Source organism: Ictidomys tridecemlineatus, chromosome 15, assembly GCF_052094955.1.
Source record: "Ictidomys tridecemlineatus isolate mIctTri1 chromosome 15, mIctTri1.hap1, whole genome shotgun sequence".
In the NCBI taxonomy this organism is placed as follows: Eukaryota; Metazoa; Chordata; class Mammalia; order Rodentia; family Sciuridae; genus Ictidomys; species Ictidomys tridecemlineatus.
The window spans coordinates 5,469,101-5,490,843 of NC_135491.1; the positions used below are offsets into that span (position 1 = coordinate 5,469,101).

The following is a 21,743-nucleotide window of genomic DNA, read 5'->3' on the forward strand; positions in this document are numbered from 1 at the left end:
CTTCCTCTGAGCTGTTCTCACCAGGTGTTTGGGGCACATCAGTGAAAAGCTGACACAGTCAATTAGAAGATTGAACAATGACCTCAGCAGCACGTGGCACTCAACTGAATGCACTTTGACCAGTCCCCCAAAGCTGACTGCCGCAGGACACTTATCACACCCCAGACCTGCACCAGACTGCTGTGCCACTTCCCTGAATCCTCAAGATGAACCCTGAGCTAAGTGGTCCTGTTATCCCCATTTACAGATGTGCAAAGGGAAGAAGCAAGAGATGGAGCTGTGAAGCAGGCATTAGAGTTCTGGAGCTCTGACTTCAAGTTTCCATCACCATCACCATCATCATCACCATCACCATCATCACCATTACCATCACCATCATCACCATCACCATCATCATTACCATCACCACCATCACCATCAGCAGCAGCATCACCATCACCATCATCACCATCATCACCATCACCATCATCACCATCATCACCCTCATCATTATCATTACCATCACCACCATCACTATCACCATCACCATAACCATCACTATCACCATCATCATACCATCACCACCATCACCATCACCATCATCATCACCATCACCATCACCATGACCACAATCACAATCACCAGCACCATCATCATCATCACCATCACTATCCTCATCATCACATTTTGCTTTTTGGGACTGATCTCAGGGGTACTTTACCACTGAGCCACATCCCCATCCCTTTTTAATTTTTATTTGGAGAGACAGTCTTGCTACATTGCTTAGGGCCTCTCTTATTGCTGAGGCTGGCCTTGAACTTGTGATCCTTCTGCCTAAGTCTCCCAAGGCACTGGGAATACAGGCACAATGTCACTGTGCCAAACGTATTATTTTTCTAATTGAGGCAAAATTCACATGACATAAAATGAACCATTTTAAAACAAACAATTCAGTGGCATTTAGTATATTCACAATGTTGTGCAACCAGCTCTATCTAGTTGCAAAATATTTTCATATCCTCAAAGTTATGAAACTTGTGTCCACTAAACAGCAGCTATCCATTTGCTCCTCCTCCTTCCTTCCTGCACATTACCAATTTAATTTCTGTTTCCATAGATTTACCTCCTCGGGACATTTCCTAGTGTTGGAATCATACAATATGTGATCATTTGTGTCGGGCTTCTCATGGAGCATCATGTTCTTGAGATTCATCCATGCTGGAGTGGACCTCCATGTTCAGTCCTTTTATGGCTGAGTGATACTCCACCATATGGGTAGGTCACAGTGGGCTAATCCATTCATCAGTTGATGGGCTTTTGGTTTTTATCCACCTTCTGGCTGTTACAAAGGGGTTCAAAGTTTACCCATTGTTCTCTATTGTATCCCTCAGACAATTCAGACAGTCTCTAGATCCTGTATATACAGCTATGGAGAAGAGATGAATGAGATCCAAGAGAATCAAGTTCTAGAATTTTCCCAGGGTGGTAGGAAGGACTTGAAGAAAACTCATGCTGCAGAGAACGTTGTCATTGTGTCTTGAGGCTCTTTATACAGTACCAGAGAGCTCCCAGGCCCAGGGAGGCAGGAGGAGGGGAAGACTCACCAGATCAGGAAGTGGCTCAGTGGCCCCTTAGAGAAACAGGCAGAGAGGACCTCAACTGGGACATGAGAGATTGGAGGATGACAGGGTGAGACCTGTCCCACAAGGTCCTGTGAGTGACAAAGAGCTTGGTCCTCTTTCTCCACAGTGTGAGACAGGAAGAGGAGAAGATGCTCATCTAAAATCCAGGAGGAAAACCCTCACCAGGAAACAGATGGGCCAGCACCTGGAACCTGGACTTTTAGCCACGGAACTGGAGAAGTAAATTTCTGTCAAGTCGCCCAGTGCACAGTATTTTGTTACAGCAGCTCAACAGACCAAGACACACTGTGTGCTTACTATTATAAAACAATAGCATTGCAAGATTGAAGGGGAGCAGGCTGGGTTGGGACCCTAAGGAGAATGAGGGCAGAGTTTGGGACAAGAATGTAGCCCTGGAGGATGGGGTTGTGGCTCAGTGGTAGGGAGCTTGCCTAGCATGTGGGAGGCACTGGGTTTGATTCTGAGCACCACATAAAAAATAAATGAATGAATGAATGAATGAATGAATGAATGTCCATTGACAACAGCATTAAAAAAGAGTAGGGTTTGAATGCAAAGGAGCATCTTTGAATCGTCCTGAGGGACAGATGTAGAAGTGGATATTAATTAAATAAATAAATAACCACCTGAAGCAGCAGCAGCAGAAGAAGAAGAACAAGAAGAAAGAGGAGAATGCGGCCCTGGGACAGGTGAGAGGGGAAGTGGCCTTGGGATCCTTGGGGACAGCAGGAGCATGGAGTTGGAAGGTGACAGTGGGTGGTTCCTGCCTGTGCTGGTCCTGCACCTGGTCTGACCTCCTCCTGAGCTGTGAAACCCAGGTCTTGTATGAAGCTGAAACAGTCCCCACCTCCATCACACCCCGGGGAGGGTGGCTGTGCCCCCCTGTGCCATCTCACATGGCCGGGTTCTGTGGAGACAGGATTGTTCCTCTCAAGTAGCAGGAAGGTGGCTGTGGATACCTGTCCCCAGAGATTTAGGAAGGGGAAGGCAATGGGGTCTGTGATGCTCCCCCTTCCTCCTCAGTCCTGGCCTTTAGGGGCCTGGGCACACTGACCTGGCACTCACAGGACACCTCTAGCCTGACAGCTCTCTCCACTGTCACCTCCGCTCCAGAGAGGTCACGGGAAAGGTGTGGTAGGAGCCTTGGTCGTGGGGCCCTGGTGTGAGGTGACACTGGGGAGCGGGGCGTTCTCAGGCCTGGGGGAGAGGCTTGTGCTGCCTCGGGGAGGCGCGTGGCCTCTCTGTGCAGCTGGATGCCCTGCCCTCAGGGGTGTAGGCTGAGCCTACGGTGAAATGGGGTCAATCAAGGGAACTGAGGGGTGGGTTGGAGGTGGGTGTGGTTTCCTGAGTGTGGTCAAGGGGGCCTGGCTGAGAAGGGAACACCACACTCCATGACTCCGCCCACACCACAGGTTGGCTCCACCCACTGGCCACGCAGAGAGGAGGGGCTTGCAGGCTCAGCTCCTGATTGGCTCTGGTGGCTGCTCTATGTGGCACCTGGAGCCATCTGCCCAACTGGCTGGAAGTGGAGTAAGCGTTTGGGGTCACTGATTGGCTGCGAGGTGGGTGGTCCCTGTGAGGTCCAGGGTGGTCCAGGGCTGCAGTGAAGCCCTCTACCCCGTGCCCTGCACTGGTGATTGCTCCTTGGAGTGGCGATGGGACCTGCGAGGGGCTCCGCAAACTGAGCAGCAGGAAGCCGCGCTGCTCCCTAATGGGCCACTGTAGCCAGCCAGGAGCCACTGGCCGTCAAAGCCCCGCGGCCAAGCCCTACACCACCGCCCTGCGGGCCTGTCGGTGTATATGACCAGCTCCTGATGGTCGGACGCCAAGAGCACAGAGTCCTGGTCAATTCGCTCACAGCCCTCCGCACCCTGCCACCATGGCTTCCACCTTCTCCCTAACACTCCACAGAGAACAGCAGGTGCCACTGTCTCTGAGCCAGGGCGCCCTGCTCCTGTACCCCTGTCCCAGGTCCCTTCCTCAGGGAACCCCAGCCTGTCTCCCCGGCCCCCGCTGGCTTTGCCCTAACACCACCCACAGCCATGGCCTCAGAGCCGGTCCCCCGCCACCAGCTGTCCCCTGCACCACCTCCACAGACCCCGTCAGTGCCATGTGTCCTCGCCCACTGTTTATGATGGTTTCCATTCCTGCCACCTCTGCAAGGAGACCCAGGGACAGGGAGGACCTCCACATCAGTGACATCACAGCCCTAATCACGGGTGGACGCCACCCCCAACACCTGCAGGAACCTCACACACACACACACACACACACACACACACACACACACACACACACCTGAAGGAGGACCAAGACATGCAGAGGCAGGAGAGGGCGGAGCTGCGTGTCGGGAGCAGGGTCTGCGCCTGCCAAGTCTCCGACCCCAGGAGCTGGGCCCTGAGGGTGTGGGGGTCTGCAGAGGAGGGAGGACGGCTCTGGAGTGGAGTCCACAGCACGGCCCTGGGAGGCCCTCTGCTCCAGGCTCCTCTGTTCCCCTGTCACCGTCCATGGAGGGGACACACAGCGGGTGATGGCGTGGAGGAAGTGGGCACATGCTGGATGCTGGTGCTGGGGACAGATGGCAGGAGCTGAGGCCGATCCAGAGAGCACGGTGGACGAGGACCAGGAGTGTCCAGGGGTAGGGTGGACAGACATCAAGGAGGCCAGGCTTAGGAGGAAAGAAAGGCCAGGTGGTGACTAGGGTGCCAAGGAGGTGACGCAAGGTTGAGGTGGGGACCCCCCTGGCTCTGCTGCAGACAGGAGCCCTTGAGCCAGGGTCACAGGGCCCCAGCAGGAGGGGTGGGCTTCAGGACGGAGACAGGCAGCTCACCTGCAGCCATGGGGAGGTGGCCAACGTGGGAAATGATGGGGAGGGTTCCCTGGGCAAGTGGGAGGCTGAGCCGCTGCATCACTGACCTGGGACTAACCGGTGGCATCATTTCCACACTCCACGCCCACTGTAGGCCCCGCTGCCCTCTTCCTGTGTGATGTCACTCTGAGGGAAGAGAACAGGACCTTCAGCTGGACAGCCTGGTACAAGGGGCAGTGGTCGCTGCCCTGTGCCCTGTCAGGGGCTGGAGGTGACTGAGGGAGACAGATAAGGCCTGGCCTGAAGACCTCCTTGATGAGACCTGCTTCCCCCCATGTTGAGCCAGAACTGGGGACAGACAGCGATGGCCCATGGCCCAGGCAGAGTCCTCAGCACCCACTAGCCCCTGCCAGGCACCAGTGCTCTTGACCACTTTGAGTCCCCTTTGCTGGACTCTGGGATTCAGTGCCAGGTGCCTGCCCTGCCCACACCTCCTCTCCACCCCTGGGCAGCGCTGACCTGAGCAAGATGAGGCAGAGGCCGAGGAGCAGGATCTTGACAGCCACCTCCCCGATGGCCACCAGGACCACCTGGGCCATGGGCTCTGACCTCCCTGCAGAAAAGTGGACGAGGTCAGAGTCACCTGCTAATCCACAACCCAGGTCCCTCCTCCCACACGAGGCCATGGACATGGCTCCTCAGGCCTCCTCCATCCCTAGTGTGGGGCCATCAGCCCAGGCTGCCCCCAGGCCCTGACTGCCCAGCAGCTGGACAGACAGGACATAACTTCCTCATTGTCACAACGAAGTCTTTCGTTAATGGATTTCACCATCAAGAAAATGAGGAGACAACACACAGAACTGGAGCACAGAGTGGCCAGTCACAGGGTTGGGGGAGGACAGGTCACTGTCCAGTGTGTGGAAAACCCTCCTAGGGCTCCAGTGACCAAGGACCCACTCACCCAGGCTAAAGCAGGATCCTGGGATTTGAAAACACCCCCTCTGCAGGGACCCACAAATGACCACACGTACAGGAAAATGTTCCCATCACCCTCCACGGGGACCTTCATGACAGTCAAAGCTGCAGTGAGTGTGCCCTTCACACCCACAGCAGAGCAGAGTTTGCACAGAGGAAAACCCCAGTGTTGGTGAGAGTGTGGAGAATTCAGGACGCGTGGACAATGCTGGTGGGAATTCAGAGTGTCTGACACTGGGGGAGGGGCTGTGCATCCTGACACAGGGACAGTGACAAGAGCCTTGGTAGCTCCACCCACAGGTTATTCCCAAGGAACAGGAAATCCTTATTCAAAGAAAAACACCAGCCCTCCCACAAATGTTCATAATGGCCAAAGCGGGGGAACAGCCCTGCTGTCCATCAACTTGTGAATGGATGAGCAAACGTGGTCTTGCCCACAACAGACACTGGACACTTGGGAAGGAGTGCAGTGCTTCTCTGTGTTACAGGGAAGAACCTTAAGTCACTGTCTGGTGAGCGAGGCCAGAACAGAAGCCACTCTTGTGTGATTCCATTTCTATGCAACGTCCAGAGAGCAAATCCACAGAGACTAGATCAGGTTGGTGTTGGCCAGAGAAGGAGACCTGCTTCCTGGGTGCAGGGCTTCCTTCTGGGGTGATGAAAGTGTTCTGGGACTTCACAGAGGTTGTGGGTCACATCACTGCACAGGCACAAGGTGCCATGTCTTGTGTAAAGTGGATTGTGGTGGGTTTTATCTCAATAAAAATGTGTGGATGTAAATTTATAAAATACAGGGAGATTTGAAATTGACCTGACGTGGGCAGAGATCCAAGGGTTCTTCCAGGAGTAGAGGGTGTCGCTCAGTGGTGAGCAGGTCCTGAGCCCTGGGTTCAATCCCAGCACCAGAAGCACAACCAGACAGGAGGTCCTCCCCCTTGCTTGGTGGACACCCTCACTGGCCCCTCGCTGGTGGGAGTTACTGTCTCCACTCTGGGGGGAGAAGCACCTGGTCATATCCCAGAATGAGAAGAGCATGGGACCCAGGTGCCTCTGCGTTCAGGAGCTGAGCTCACAGAGTGCACCCCCAGCTGTGGACGCAGGCTCAGGACCATCCACTGCCCACTCCTGTGGGTTGAATGTATTCAGAGCCAGGACGGCCAGTTGGTGGAAGCTGCCCACAGAACAGGGTCCCTCCTTGCAGTGGGACACCACCAGGAACAAGGACCCTGAGTGCTACTGACATGCAGTGACCTCTCAGTCCTCAGGTGGACAATCCAAGGCTCAGCTCAGCTTTCATGGACACTGGTCACTTCTGGGAGGGACCTGAGCTCTGGGGACAGACTGCTGTGTGTTCTGTGTGTTCCCTGGACTGTGCCTCCTCCCACAAGCACTTAGAGCAAAGCTGTTGGGGAATAAGAAGAGGAGGCTGGAGGCGGGTCCAGGAGGAGGCTGGGAGGGGGCCTGGGAAGCCCAGTTCTGCTGTGAGAGTGTCACCCTGTCCCTGTGGGGGTGAGGGGCAGATGCTGGAGTCCCAGGGAGCCTGGGAGGGAAAGGACAGAAGGTCAAAGCAGCTGTGGAGCTGAGAGTGGGAAGGGGTCCCTGAGGTCTCCAACAGGAGGTTCTGGTCACCCGGTGAGTCCAGCAGGAGGGGGACCCAGCCCTGCCCTGAGCTGAACAGGCCTCCACCCCAGCCCCAGCGAGGCCCCTCCCTGCCTGGGCCAGGCCCTGGGGAGACACTGATTGCAGGGCTCTCTGCAGCATCTGGACAGGGACATGGTTTGTTTTCCCTTTTAGTTGGATTGAAGATAAGACAGTGTGGGAGACCAACCTGGCATGTGACTGAGTCACACCCTGCCTGGGTGATTGAGGCATGGAATAGCAGAAATGCCACTAGGGTGCCCCGCCCTTCCTGGGTTCCAGGACTGGAGGACAGTGTCTTGTGTAGAGGCGTCTCTCCACAACCCAGGGACCCATCACATCACCTGACCTTGCGACTCTGCTCCCCCTTGACCTTCATTGGACGGGATTTCCCCCAGAATTTAGAGTTCCCCAATAAAAGCCCACTCCAAAGCATGCTTGCCCTCTCTCGCTGCCTCTCCTGGAGATCCTCGCTCCCCGGATGGGGAACTTGAGGCAGAGAGCAAGAGGAGCCATCCTGGAGCTTGGTTAAAGGTAATTTGTGTGTCTGTGTTTCGTTTCTAACTCCCTGAGAATTTCCCTGAGTGACCGAACAACCTGCGCTGGCATCAGCCGATAAGGCAGCACTCCCCACACCCACCCCGTAACCACAGACACAGAGGGACAGGGCCTGTGCCCTCCAAGGTCCCTGACTCAACCAGGCCCCCAGGACATGAACAAAGTGTTCCTAGCCCTGGGACCCAAGCCTCCTTCCCTGCCCCTCACACCCTGAGGACCCAGGTGTCCTGGCCCATCACTCACAGGTGACATTGAGCTGGATGGTTCTCTCTGTGGTCACGCCAGCTGCAGGGAACTTCACCTGGCAGGTGAGGTTGGTGCCATGGTCCTGGGGCCACGGAGTGAGGGTGAGCACCGAGGAGTGGATGATGTTGGGGCCCAGGGAGGACACAGAGGGCCCTTCCCAGGAGAAGGTGGGGGGCATCCCCTGCTCACAGGCCCAGGGCACAGAGCAGGTCAGGTCGCTGGGACGGCCAGATTCCAGGGTCCCAGGGACGAGGATGTCAGGGGTGTGGGTCAGGGCTGGTGAGCAGAGGGGGACAGGCAGGGTCAGGAGGGAGGGGGGAGGTGGGGCCCTGAGAGAAGCTCAGGCTCTGACCCAGCTGCTCCCTGAGCCCCTAATGCCTGACCCCAGCTCCCCCAGGGCAGAGTCCCACCCAGCCCTGTCCTGTGACTTTCCTGAGGCTCCCTGGAGCTGGAGTCTTACCTGTCACATGCACAAAGACCTTTTTTGTATAATAATTCCACTTAAACCTTCCTTTCTCAACCCGAAATAAGTAGCAGCCACTGTCACTGCGCTTGGCGTCTCTGATGCTCAGGGAGCAGTTGTTGGTTCCTGGGTCCCCGAGGAGGTGGAACCTGCCCTGGGTCTCCTCCTGCACTCTCCGAGTAGAGTTGTTTGTGGCCACAGGACAGCCGTGGTGTGCATTGTCCCCTGCATGGAACCAGTAGACAGAGACGTTGCCAGTCTCTGAGCCGCGGTAGGAGAAGCTGCAGGGCACCAGGACACACAGACCCTCCTGCACTGTCACGGACTCGGGCACATCCACGCTGTGTTCTGGATCCTGAGCGGAGGGCCCCTGGGGAAGCCGAGGGTCATCACAGTTCAAGCTCCTCAGCCCCACTGTACAGGCCCCCTCCACTGCCCACAGCAGGGACAGCAGCAGCAGCAGCCGCAGCATCAGGAGGCAGAGGGTCCTGGGCTCCTGGGACTGAGCAGAGCAGCGAGAGCCTGCGGAGGGGAAGCTGCAGGACCCACGGAAGCTGGGGAGGGGCCGAGCCTGGGCGGTTCTCAGAAGAGGAACCTCAGACCCGCTCACCACTGCAGTCCATCTGCTCTGTGCTGAGCAGGGACACCCCACAGCCAGAGACCCAGAGGCCTGCCAGAGAGGGGCAGAGGAGAGAGGAGACCAGGCCCTGCCCGGTCTTGGGTGCTTCCCTGGAACACTGAGTTGGGACCAGGACCCTGGGGACACTGGAAGCGTGTGACACTGGGAGGGTTCTGAGTCCTCCCACATGAGGGGCTTTTCTGTGTGTACTGGTCACCCCAGGATCTGGCCAACTCCTGCCTAGAACTGGGACAACACTCCTCTTATTCTGTGGAGTGGTCAGTCCTGCAGGAGGGACTCTGTAGGGCCACGTCTGAGCACAAGAAAGGCCGAGGGACACAGCCAGCCAGACACTCTGTGCAAACCCCAGGCGCTCCCTGCACTGCTGGTGAGGCCACAAGAGGTGCCCCCTGGTCCCCACCTGGGGGGCCCACGCAGGAGCTCAGGCCTCAGCTGCCTGCCCCAGAGCCGCAGGTGCTGGGGAGTCGGCCACCTGCCTTGGTAGCATGAGGTGGGGTTCAATAGGGCACAGAGCTGTCCCAGTGTCCAGGGCAGACACCAGGTCAGTGTCCCTCTAGAACAGGGGCCACGCGGTGTCCTCAGGAGGCACAGAGAGGGGCCAGTGTCCTCAACCAGAGCTGAGGGGCTTCTCTCCCAAGAGTGCTGCCTGCTGGGCGAGCACTGGGGCCATGTGGGGACGTCCCCGTCACACACATTGGCACTTCCACATTAGTGTGCCTCTCACTGTGAAGTGGCCCTCGAGGGACGTCAGGTTTCCAGACAGCCCCAGTGGCTCCCAGGACAAGATGCAGCGCTCAGCTCGCGGGTTCCCCTCCCCCAGCAGGGGCTCAGGTCTGCTCCACTCTCCTGGCTCCTCATATTCCAGGGTCATCGCGGGTTGGCTGTGTCCCCAGGAGCTCCTTTCATGACGACCACCCACGTGGCTTCTGTGGACACCTCTCACACACTCACCAGGTGACAGTGGGGTTGTTGTCAGGCCTGGTGACAGTGACAGAAAGCTGCTCTAAATATAGAAACACAAGGACAAGCCACTTATTGTGTGGAGGAGTGTCCCCATGTCACTTGGTAAAGATTTGGGAGAGGTTGGCGTGATCCCTGGCAAGAGTGTAGGTTCCTGTTTAGGTGACATCTCCCAACTCCTCCCTGTGGGGCGGTACCCTTTATTGTCCTGGTGACAGCCTCAGGGAGCTCTGGTGGCTGCAGGTCCTCTTTAGCATTTGGGGACAATGGGGTGACCCTAAATTTATGTCATGTTAACCCTCCTTGTTCCTTTGTGAAGGCTGCCTCCGCAGTCCGGCTGGCTGGGCAAAATAACCAGGGGGTGACGAACAACTTGTGTAGATTGATACAGCAGAGGTGGGAGCCGTTTTTTGTAGGAAAGGAGGGGTATATATACATGCCACACAGCTTATCTTAATTAACATAAACTAGATACAGCAGTCAACCTATAAGGAATCTCCACACTTAATGGTTTGCTGGCATTACTTCACAAACCACTCCCTCTGGCAAAATGCCAGGAGCCATCTTGACTTGTTTACAGACCCTAACAGTTGCCTTAGTGCGTTACAGTTGTGCCCGAGAGCAGGGTCACTGGGACACCGTCATCTGGGCAGGGAAGGTGACTGGCTCCACTCAGTCCCAGTGCTGTCCCCCACTCTGTCCTCCACCTGTCCCCTCCCCCACCCACTGGGCTCTTCTACTGATTCACTGTCCTCTCATTGGGGCTCTGTTGGAGCAGGAGAAGGTGGGATTCAGGCCCTGTTCCTGGGGACGCACAGCAGGACTTGGTCCACTGCAGTCCACGGTCCTCCCCTCTGGTCACTGTAGTCCCCTGGAGCAGGCCGCGCCCCACCCCTGGCTGCAGTCTCCAGCCCCACAGGCCAAGGCTGCTGAGCAGCGTCTCCTCACTGACTGGCCCTGGATGCTCTGTGCCCAGTGGAGGCCTCTTCCTGGGGCCCCGCCATGGAGACCCCACTCCCCTGTGAACTCTCCTGCTCTAGGCCCCCCAGTGGAGATGGTGCTGTCCCTGTGCCTGGCCTCCTGTGCTCAGGGGGCACCCTGCTGAGGCTCCTGCTGGGTCCTCCTCCCCTGCAGGTCAGGGCAGGCTGGGTGGGTCCAGCAGCTGCTGAGGGACAGGTGGCCGCTTTCCCTTAGCTACAGTGGATGCTGCCACAGTGACCCTGGGGTGGACACTGCCTCCCAGGTCTGTGTGGGTTCCCTGGGGGTGGTCACAGTGGAACCTCAGCTGTTCCTGGTCTTTTGAGGAACCACGGTGCTGCCCTCCACAGCGGCTGCCCCTTTCTCCTTCTCAGCACAGAGCACAGGCCTCCAGCCCCACGTCCTCCTCCTCCCTGGCTTTGCCCATTTTAAAACAGGACCCTCATGGTGGGTGTGAGGGGCACGTATTTAACAGGTGCAGTGTGAAGGGGGACGTGGAGGTTTGGGGTTGCACTTCTCCGGTGACTCGTGTAGCTACTGTGTGTCTTCATGCTTAGCCACCATTTGTATACCTTGCAGAAATGTCTCCAACTTCTTTTCCCAGTGTTTAACTACAGCCATGTGTGTATTCCTTACAGAGTGACCATTTGTCAATCAGGTGGGGACCATTTTTGTTCCTTTGTCATTTGCTGATGGCCTGGTTGTGAGGGTCCTTCCTTGAGGACTGAACCCAGTGCCCACACGTGCTGGCCAGCACCCTCCCACTGAGCTACAGCCCATCCCAGAGGGTCCACCTTGACATGCTCTGGACACAGGACATACCCTAGTCCCAGGGTTTCCTCTCATGTGTGACTTTTTCTTCCCCCTTGAATGTCCTTCTCAGCAGAGCAGGTCCCTGTTCCCCAGCGTGGGTGTTGCACACCAGGAGCCCATTAGTGTGTCGGGGCTGGAAGAGCCAAGCAAAGGTCAGGAATATAGGGCAGGGGCCACCTCAGGAGCAGAAGGTCACAGGACATGGCTGTGGGCTGAAGGGAGCCATCCAAAGAGTCCCAGGCCCTAGCCACCAGAGCTGTAGATGTTTGCTGTTAAAAGGGGGTTTGCAGATGAGATCAGGTAATGACCTTGAGCAGAGTTGATCCTTCAGGATTATCCAGCAGGTGCCTGAATCCAATCATGGGGTCTCTCTGTGGGAGAGGAGGCACATGTTCTAGGGCAGGAGGTCAGGCATCCACAGAGGAAGAGACCGGGATATGGCAGCCAGGGGTCCAGGCTACACCCTGGGAGAAGCAGGGGTGGACCCCACCCCAGTTCTGCAGAGACATTGTGGGAATTGTCCCCCCGTGGCCATCACAGACCAATGGGCACGTGGAGGGGATTCACAGGGCAGCTCTGGAGAGTGTGGAGCAGGATCTAAGAAATGTCCTCTGTCCCCAGGGCCATTTTTGTGTCCCTTTTTGCAACCAAACTCTTCTAGATGCCATGTACTCCCAGCCCACCCTCCTTCCAGGTTCCTGAACGTTCTCCAGGGAAGTCTCCACACCCTTCCCCATCACTGCGTTGGAACTGCTGTTGCCCATGATCCTCCCTCTGCACAAAGGCACCACAACAGATGGAAGGCCCCAATGTGAGACCTGGAACTGTCACACGCTGCAGGGAACACGAGGACAGCGCCCTGACCCTGGCCATGGCAGGGGTAGCATTTCCTGGGTATCCCCAAAGCACAGATGACAAAAACTGAACAAGACACATGGGATCGCAGCACAATGAACAGCTTCCACTCACCTGTTCCCTGGTATCCCTGCCCCTTCTGCCTTTTATGGACAGAACTTTTTAAGCAAAGTGTCCCCCCACATAAAAGCTGACTTCTGAAGTCCTCTCTCTCTCCCTCCTTCTGTCCCTCCTTCCCTTCCTCCCTCTCTCTCTCTCCCTCTCCCTCTTTCTCTCCCTCTCCCTACCTCCCTCTCTCCCTCTCTCCCACTCCCTCCTTCCCTGTCTCCCTTTCCCTCCCTCCCTCTCCCCCTCTCTCCCTCCCTCCATCTCCCCCTCTCCCTCTCTCTCTCCCTCCCTCCCTCTCCCTCTCCCTCCCTCTCTCTCTCTCCCTCCCTCCCTCTCCCCCTCTCTCCCTCCCTCCATCTCCCCCTCTCCCTCTCTCTCCCTCCCTCCCTCTCCCTCTCCCTCCCTCCTTCTCTCCCTCCCCCACCCCCCACCCCCGTCCTGAAGCCTGTGTGAAGGTCAGTTGTGTCTGTGTTTTATTTTTGTCCCTGCAGATTCACATGGCGACTTAATTCAGCTGCAGGCGCTGGTCAGGGACAGCAGTGAAGGTCACTAATGACAACTGTGCTTCTTCTCCACCTGCCCAGGTGACAAACTGTTCCCTAGTGACACAGTGTGACATCCAAAGGTAGACTCTCTCCTCTGTCCCCAGGGTGCAGCCAGCTCCCTTCCCAGGATCCCTTGTGGGGCCAGGAGCCTCTCAGAACCCCCCTCCTCCCACAGCCCTGCCCCTCTGTGTCCATTGGTTGCTCAGGGAAGCCGGCTGCCCCCACCCCTGCCCTTCTCCCCACTGACCACATCCCTGGACACTCTGACCTTCCAGCCCTTCCCAGCGCGTCCTCCCCACACCCTGCCTGGTCTTGCCTCCCCAGCTCCTCAGGAGGCTGCGTGGCCCCTTCTCTGGGCACCCAGGACCCACTCTGGCCAACAACCACAGAAGCACAGGGTCCTGCTAATGCCACGTGCACCTAGGGCCTGCTGTCCTCGCAGGGCCTGCTGTCCTGCTGTCGCCCCCCTCTGCGCCCAGTCACTCCACAGAGCACAGCGGTGGCCTCTAGTCTGAGCCATGTCACCCTGCTCCCTGTACCCCTGTCCCAGGTCCCTTCCTCAGGGAACCCCAGCCTGTCTCCCCGGCCCCCGCTGGCTTTGCCCAAACACCACTCACAGCCATGGCCCCAGAGCCTGTCCCCCTCCACCAGCTGTCCCCTGCACCACCTCCGACAGACCCCCGTCAGTGCCATGTGTCCTCGTCCACTGTTTATGATGGTTTCCATTCCTGCCACCTCTGCAAGGAGACCCTGGGACAGGGAGGACCTCCACATCAGTGACGTCACAGCCCTAATCACGGGTGGATGCCACCCCCAACACCTGCAGGAACCACACACACACACACACACACACACACACACACACACACACACACGGACCTGAAGGAGGACCAGAGGCAGGAGGGGGTGGAGCTGCGTGTCGGGAGCAGGGTCTGCACCTGCCAAGTCTCCAACCCCAGGAGCTGGGCCCTGAGGGTGTGGGGGTCTGCTTAGGAGGGAGGAGGGCTCTGGGGGAGAGTCCACAGCACGGCCCTGGGAGGCCCTCTCCTCCAGGCTCCCCTGTTCCCCGTCACCATCCATGGAGGGGACACGCACCTGGTTATGCCGAGGAGGAAGTGGGCACACTCTGGAGGCTGGTATGGGGTACAGATGGCAGGAGCTTGTGCACAGGCACAAGATGCCACGTCTAGTGTAATGTGGATTGTGGTGGGTTTTATCTCAATAAAAATGTGTGGATGTAAGTTTATAAACTACAGGGAGATTTGAAATTGACCTGACGTGGGCAGAGATCCAAGGGTTCTTCCAGGAGTAGAGGGTGTCGCTCAGTGGTGAGCAGGTCCTGAGCCCTGGGTTCAATCCCAGCACCAGAAGCACAACCAGACAGGAGGTCCTCCCCCTGGCTTGGTGGACACCCTCACTGGCCCCTCGCTGGTGGGAGTTACTGTCTCCACTCTGGGGGGAGAAGCACCTGGTCATATCCCAGAATGAGAAGAGCTTGGGACCCAGGTGCCTCTGCGTTCAGGAGCTGAGCTCACTGAGTGCACCCCCAGCTGTGGACGCAGGCTCAGGACCATCCACTGCCCACTCCTGTGGGCTGAATGGACTCAGAGCCAGGACGGCCAGTTGGTGGAAGCTGCCCACAGATCAGGGTCCCTCCTTGCAGTGGGACACCACCAGGAACATGGACCCTGAGTGCTACTGACATGCAGTGACCTCTCAGTCCTCAGGTGGACAATCCAAGCCTCAGCTCAGCTTTCATGGACAGTGGTCACTTCTGGGAGGGACCTAGGCTCTGGGGACAGACTGCTCGGTGTGTGCCCTGGACTGTGCCTCCTCCCACAAGCACTTAGAGCAAAGCTGTTGGGGAATAAGAAGAGGAGGCTGGAGGCGGGTCCAGGAGGAGGCTGGGAGGGGCCTGGGAAGCCCAGTTCTGCTGTGACAGTGTCACCCTGTCCCTGTGGGGGTGAGGGGCGGGTGCTAGAGTCCCAGGGAGCCAGGGACAGGTGCTCAAGGCAGTGGTGGGGCTGAGGGTGGGGAGTGGTCACTGGATTCCCCAACAAGGGGCTCTGTCACCAGGTTAGTCCAGCATGAGGGGGACCCAGCTCTGCCCTGAAATGAGGAGGCCCTGCTCCCCCAGCCCCAGCGAGGCCCCCCCTGCCTGGGCAGCCCCTGGGGAGACACTGACTGCAGGGTTCTCTGCAGCATCTGGACAGGAAGGTGGTTTGTTTCCCCTTTTAGTTGGATTGAAGATGAGGCAGCACTCCCCACACCCACCCCATGACCACAGACACACAGAGGGACAGGCCTGTGCCCTCCAAGGTCCCTGACTCAACGAGGTCCCCAGGACATGAACAAAAATTGTCCTTAGCCCTGGGACCCAAGCCTCCTTCCCTGCCCCTCAACCCCCGAGGAATTCAGGTGTCCTGGCCCATCACTCACAGGTGACATTGAGCTGGATGGTTCTCTCTGTGGTCACACCAGCTGCAGGGAACTTCACCTGGCAGGTGAGGTTGGTGCCATGGTCCTGGGGCCGCGGGGTGAGGGTGAGCACCGAGGAGTGGTTGGTCCCAGGGCCCAGGGAAGTGAGGGCAGCTGAATTCCAGCAGAAGGTGGGGGGGCGTCCCCTGCTCACAGGCCCAGGGCACAGAGCAGGTCAGGTTGCTGGGACGGCCAGACTCCAGGGTCCCAGGGCCAAGGACGTCAGGGGTGTGGGTCAGGGCTGGTGAGCAGAGGGGGACAGGCAGGTCAGGAGGGAGGGGGGAGGTGGGGCCCTGAGAGAAGCTCAGGCTCTGACCCAGCTGCTCCCTGAGCCCCTAATGCTTGACCCCAGCTCCCCCAGGGCAGGGTGCCACTGTCCTGTGACCTCCCTGAGGGTGGCCCACAGCTGGAGCCCTACTGTCACATGCACTGAGACTTGGTTTGCACAATAACTCCACTTGAACCTTCCTTTCTTCATCTGAAAGAAGTACAAGCCACTGTCACTACTCTGTGTGTCTCTGATGCTCAGGGAGCAGTTGTTGGTTCCTGGGTCCGCGAGGAGGTGGAACTGGCCCTGGGTCTCCTCCCGCCCTGTCCAATAAGGGTTGTTGGTGGCCACTGGAGAGTCATGGTCTGTATTGGCCCCTGCTCAGAACCAGTAGCAAGAGACGGGGCCACTCCCTGAGCCAGAGTAGGAGAAGCTACAGGGCACCAGGACACACAGACCCTCCTGCACCATCACGACTTCGGCACATCCACACTGAACCCTGGATCCTGAGCCAGGCACCACGGGGGAAGCCGAGGGCCATCATTGTGCCCCCTCCCTGATCCCTCTGCACAGGCCCCCTCCACTGCCCACAGCAGGGACAGCAGCAGCCGCAGCATAGGGAGGCAGAGGGTCCTGGGCTCCTGGGACTGAGCAGAGCAGGGAGAGCCTGCGGAGGGGAAGCTGCAGGACCCAGGGAAGCTGGGGAGGGCCCAGGCCTGGGCAATGACAGAAGAGGACCCTCAGGCCCGCCCTCCAGGGGAACTTGCCCTTCTGCACAGAATGGACGGAAACCCCACCTCCAGGTCCCAGAGACCCACTCAGAGGGGGACCAGGGCCTCATCTGCCCCTTTCTCTGGGCTTCCTGGATTCCAGGGGCCTGGGCGGGAAATGTGTGCACGGCCCACCGTTCCTTTAGGATCAGCCATGCACATCCTGTCTGGGGTCAGACAGGGACCTCTGAGGTCCCCTGAGGCCCAAGAGACGGGACACCACGTCTAGGAGTGCTCCTGCCCAGGCTGAGGTGCTGCTGGGCCCCTTATTATGCACCAGGAAGTGGCCCCTCCCTGGGCTGGCATGAGGAAGTCACAGGGTGGTCCAGGCTGTCCCTCAGCCTTGCTCAATTCCACTCCAGGACCCCTGACCACCTGGGCAGGCACTTCATAATATTTGACTGGGACATGGCGGAGCTGCTGCCCCCTAGTGGGTGGAGGCCAGAGATGCGGCTCCCATCTGACCCTGCAGAGAGCAGTCCCCCAGCATCAGGTCAGCAGGGTCAAGAGCACCAGGTGGAGGAGCCCTAGAGGCAGCCTGTGCAGCCAGGTGTGGGCACCGGGGACACAGAAGGCAGGCAGCGTCCTGGTGACGGGTGGAGGCAGCCATCCTCCCTCACTCCCAGTGAACACAGTGGCTTCTGCTCTCTGGCCTCAGAGCCCAGCAGCCAGCTCTGTCCACGCCCTCGAGGGCCTCCCCAGGGCGGGACTCAGACAAGGTGCCAAGGAGCACTTAGCTGTGGGTCGAGGCCTCATGTGAGACGGGACGTGGACTGTCCTCTCCGGGGACTGGAGGGATCTTCCCAGAGACAGGGCCCTGCCAGGGGGGTGACCTGGCCAGGGGCAGAGCTGGGCGGGCCCTCCTCAGCGCCCGCCCTCTCCCTGCTCACCTGCCCTTCTCACCAAGGTGGTGCTCAGCCGCCTGCAGGTCTCTTCTCCTCTCTCACCTCCCAGCACCCTGGCCTGCCCCACCTGGTCACGCTGTCCCCGATGGAGCCCACACCTGCGGCTGCTGACCCCTGCTTCATGCTCTGAGAGGAGTGTCCCCGTCCCCCACCTGTTCCTGTGCTGAAGTCCTAACCCTGAGGTGACAGAGTTCAGGGTGGGGCCTCGGGAGGCCATCAGGGCCTGAGAGTGGAGCCCTCCTGAGTGGGTCCCTGTCCTTGGAGTAGAGAAGCACCTTGGCCTCCCACCACGGGAGGCCACTGTGAGCAGGGGCCACGGGGACCAAGATGCCCTCGCCAGACAGACCCCACTGTGCACTGCTCTGCCCACTGCCAGGGCGGACAAGGGTCCTGCCTCCTCCATCCTCAGCACAAACCTCTGCCCCGAGCTGGGTGTGATGGTGGACAGGGCGGCCCAGGAAGGTCCTCTCTGTGGGTTGATGTCATAGTCACCTGCCTGAGCCAAGGGCTGCCCAGGTGAGGGCCTAACAGTGTCTGGACGTGCCCTGCCCCTCCTCCCACGCGGGGTCTTTGCTGAGGGTCCCAGGACCTGAGTTTGGCCGACTCCAACACGATGCAGCGTTTGCAGGTGCTGAACAGCACGTGGTTCCCATCAGTGTCTACAGATTTATGTTTTAGGTAGCAGTTTAAAATACATCTGATTTAAATTAAAACAGAGGAGACTCGTTTTCAGAGCTGGTTTGGCTCTCAGAACACTGGAAGCCCCAGACCTTCCCCTCGCCCCGCCCCTTCCCTTGTGATGGACATCTCACTTTGGCATGGAACATGGGTTACAGTGAAGACATCATTATCGGTCCTTTACCCATGAGTCAAGTCCATAGCTGATTTGTGCTGCCCACTGCCCTCCTTCCTGGCCCCCAGGACACCACATCCCCTTCAGCCTTGTGTCCTGGCTTCCCTGGGCTGGGCTGGCCTGGGGGGTTCTGAGCTGCAGGGACAGGTGAGTTATAGGGCGCCCTCTACTGGAGCTTCCTGGTGCTTTCCTCCTGTTCAGTCTGGGAACAAGCATTTGGAGAAGAATTGAGCTGTTCACTTTATTCTCTCAGAAATGGAAGGCAAGCGTGCATCTGGGATCTTAGCAAGTAAAAAAGTAAATTAAAGGACTGATTTGGAGTATGGGCCAGGTCTCTGAGAGAAGCTCAGCTAAAGGCTTTTCAGCAACGGTCCTGGATGAACGTTCAAGTTTATCATTGGTCAGAGAATAAATAGCAATTCTCAATTCCACCACCTGTTAGAAACAGACTCACTCTCATCACAGAGATGTGCCCCTAGCACACTAAGTATGACTGTTATATTGATCACCTATTTGTATTTAATAGCGATGTCTAATCAGGAAAAAATATTTGCATTCCATTCTGACGATATTTTTCATTTGTGACTTTAAAATTCTCCTCTGGGTTTAATTTTGGAGACATCTTCCAGGAGGATTGGAATCCTATGTTCAAGGAAAACTGACCTAGTATGTAGAATGAAGAGCACATGCACACACTGGGACACACGCATTGGTCACACACATGCTAAGCCCAGTGACAATATCCAAGGAGGGGAACCCAGTTCCACAACCCTGACCCCTCCAAGGCATGAAGACACACAGTTAATTTCTTTTAGGCATGAACAGTCATCCAAAGATTTGCATTTCAATTTTGTTCAGAGACAATTCTCAGAAAAAGTGTCAAGTGGCTGGGAACAAGGAGTAAGATCTGTTCTGAAATGCTTCTTGGAGAAGAGAGGAGAGTCGGGCTGCAGTTGAAAACTCAATTCCTGATGGCAATGAACAACAATACCTGGGGTAGAACTCTGGGGCACTCGACCACAGAGTCACATCCCCAGCTCTGTTTTGTTTTTATTTTGAAACAGGGTCTCACAGAGATGCTTAGCACCTCACTTTTCCTGAGGCTGGCTTTGAATTTATGATCCTCCTGTCTCAGCCTCCCGAGCCCTGAGATTACAGGTGTGCGCCCCCACACCCAGCACAAACGCAGTCTGGATTCGCTTCTGTGGAGTGTGCCAAATGAAACCAACACCGTCTCCTTCCTTCCTGTCTGTACTGAGATTACTGCATGGCTCCCAGGAAGTTGAAGCTTAAAAGAGAAGTAGAGAGAGATTGTGGTGAGTCATGGAGACTTGCAGGCTCACAGAGCATGAGTCAGCCAAGCCTTGGCAGGTTTGAGGAGTTTCTTCTTAGTAATCATCGAAAATGTGGTGCACATAGGAAAACAGCTTCCAGCAGGTAAAACATAGCACATGGGCACAAACCAGACCCTCATCTCCTGCGCAGAGCCCACTGGAGGTCTCCAGGGGCACAACACCACTGGTCAGATGGGAACAGGTTTGGTGTGGACATGTCACTGTCACCTGTCAGGACAGACATGCTACGACTTTCAGCAGCCCTTGGACATTTACTATTTCTGGATCTTCTTCTTCTGGACTGCACATCTGCTGTCACAGCCTCTCCCACAATGTGTGCACCAGGTCCAGGAACCACCACCATGGAATCAATGTTCTCACAAAAGTCCCAGTTGTCACCCGTCCAATATGACCTTATGCTTTTTTAAATGAAAAAAAAAATGCACCAAATCTCTTGCCTGGGACACCTGTGGGTAGATGTGGCTCTGGTGGACTGGACTCCAGGTGTCCATGAAGAAGGCCCGTCTCCCCCTCGGTTTTCCTCGCAGCTGTGTGTTCTTGTTCCTCTGGTCGTTGACTTTATTCTGCCTGGTTTCAGATCTCGGGTTTATAAAGGTAGTGGCCGAGGTGTCCACTCTAAGATGAGGACCTGGGGCCACAGGAAGGTCAGGCAGCTTTCCTTCTGTAGGGAGCCCCCTGTGCACCCAACGCAGGTGGGTACTGTGGTGAGGGCCCCTCTGCTGCCCACCAGGCTACAGGGCTCAGCTCTGCCTCCCGGGACCCATCCTCTTTTTCCACCCAGTGCTTCCTGCTGCCTGGCTCTGACCCTGCCCGCCACAGACCTCCTGCCTCAAGACTTAGTCTCACTAAGGAGGAAAGAGAGCCACAGGGCACACTTGTGCTGTTAGTGCTGTGGTTGGTGATGTTACTCTTCTGTCCCCTGAGCCTCGTCTCCCCTGAAAGCTGGTGGGGGGCTCCTGACTCTCCCCATCTTTATCCAATTCCTGCTCCAGGAGGACTTCCTCCCAGGAGGATGCACAACAAGGTCAAGGAGGCTGTTACCCTCACACCCGGCTTCACCTGGTGGCGTGAGGCTTTGGGGGTGACGGGGCTTGCCCAGATGGGGTGGGGGAGGCGAGAACCCCCCTGCCTTCCTGTCCCCAGATATCACGAGTTACCGTTCCTGCAGCTGCAACCTGATAACAGGGAGGGGCAGGGGTACAGCAGGTCCACTCTGGCTGTGCTGGGCCGCACTTTGCCCTGGGAGGGACTGTGACGTTTCGCTATTTTGATAAACAAGAAGGAACAGCATTAGACCCCAGAAGGAGGTTAAAATTTCCTTGGGGCTTCTCACCAAGTTCCCACCTGTCCCTGGGTGGTCACTGGAGGCCACCACTCCTGACTAAAGGGACAGGGTTTCAGATGAGACACTCCAAGTCATGGAGGATCCAAGAAGGGATGGGGTGGGCCAGGCCCAGTCGGGGGTCCCCGAGGGAAGGAGCATGAGTACCTGAAGGTGGAGGCATCCTCTGGATGATGCCTGCTGAGATTCGGGGGGTCCACCTGTGAGGATCAGAGTTTGTTAGGTTTGTGGACAACAGCAAGATGTAACCACTGGACCATAACAGCTGTAGAGCCAGGTTTGGGGGTTCATGATTTTCATAACTGGGTGCTGATATGAGTCACCAACATAGCCACAGACTTCCCTCTGCACGGTGCAGTCCTGGGGTTTGAAGGTCTCAGACAACCATCCGTCACCAGGGACATCCCGTTCCTGTACCCTGTTTGCATTCAGTCCCATGTTGCTTAAGGACCCAGTAGGGTTCAAGAAATGTGTCCTGGGGCAGCTTGTTACAGTGTGAACAGCCTAGAGTGCACTCACACACACGTGCATGGTGTAGCCTATGACCTGCCTAGTCACACAC

General features: G+C 57.2%; 1 protein-coding gene and 1 pseudogene across 1 annotated transcript; both read right to left on the reverse strand.

Annotated features, from left to right (window-relative positions):
- Nucleotides 1-559: 559 nt before the first annotated feature.
- On the reverse strand, nt 560-9,006 carry LOC101963898 (myeloid cell surface antigen CD33). The gene is made up of 5 exons (XM_078033329.1): nt 8,227-9,006; nt 7,846-8,177; nt 4,951-5,044; nt 4,539-4,617; nt 560-4,290 (listed from the first exon to the last, which is right to left on the reverse strand). Exons 1-4 carry the CDS (start codon nt 8,781-8,783, stop codon nt 4,545-4,547), a joined length of 1,056 nt encoding a protein of 351 aa, XP_077889455.1. The 5' UTR covers nt 8,784-9,006; the 3' UTR covers nt 560-4,290; nt 4,539-4,544.
- A 6,635-nt stretch (nt 9,007-15,641) lies between these two features.
- LOC144371120 (myeloid cell surface antigen CD33-like) lies at nt 15,642-16,427 on the reverse strand (annotated as a pseudogene).
- Nucleotides 16,428-21,743: the final 5,316 nt, after the last annotated feature.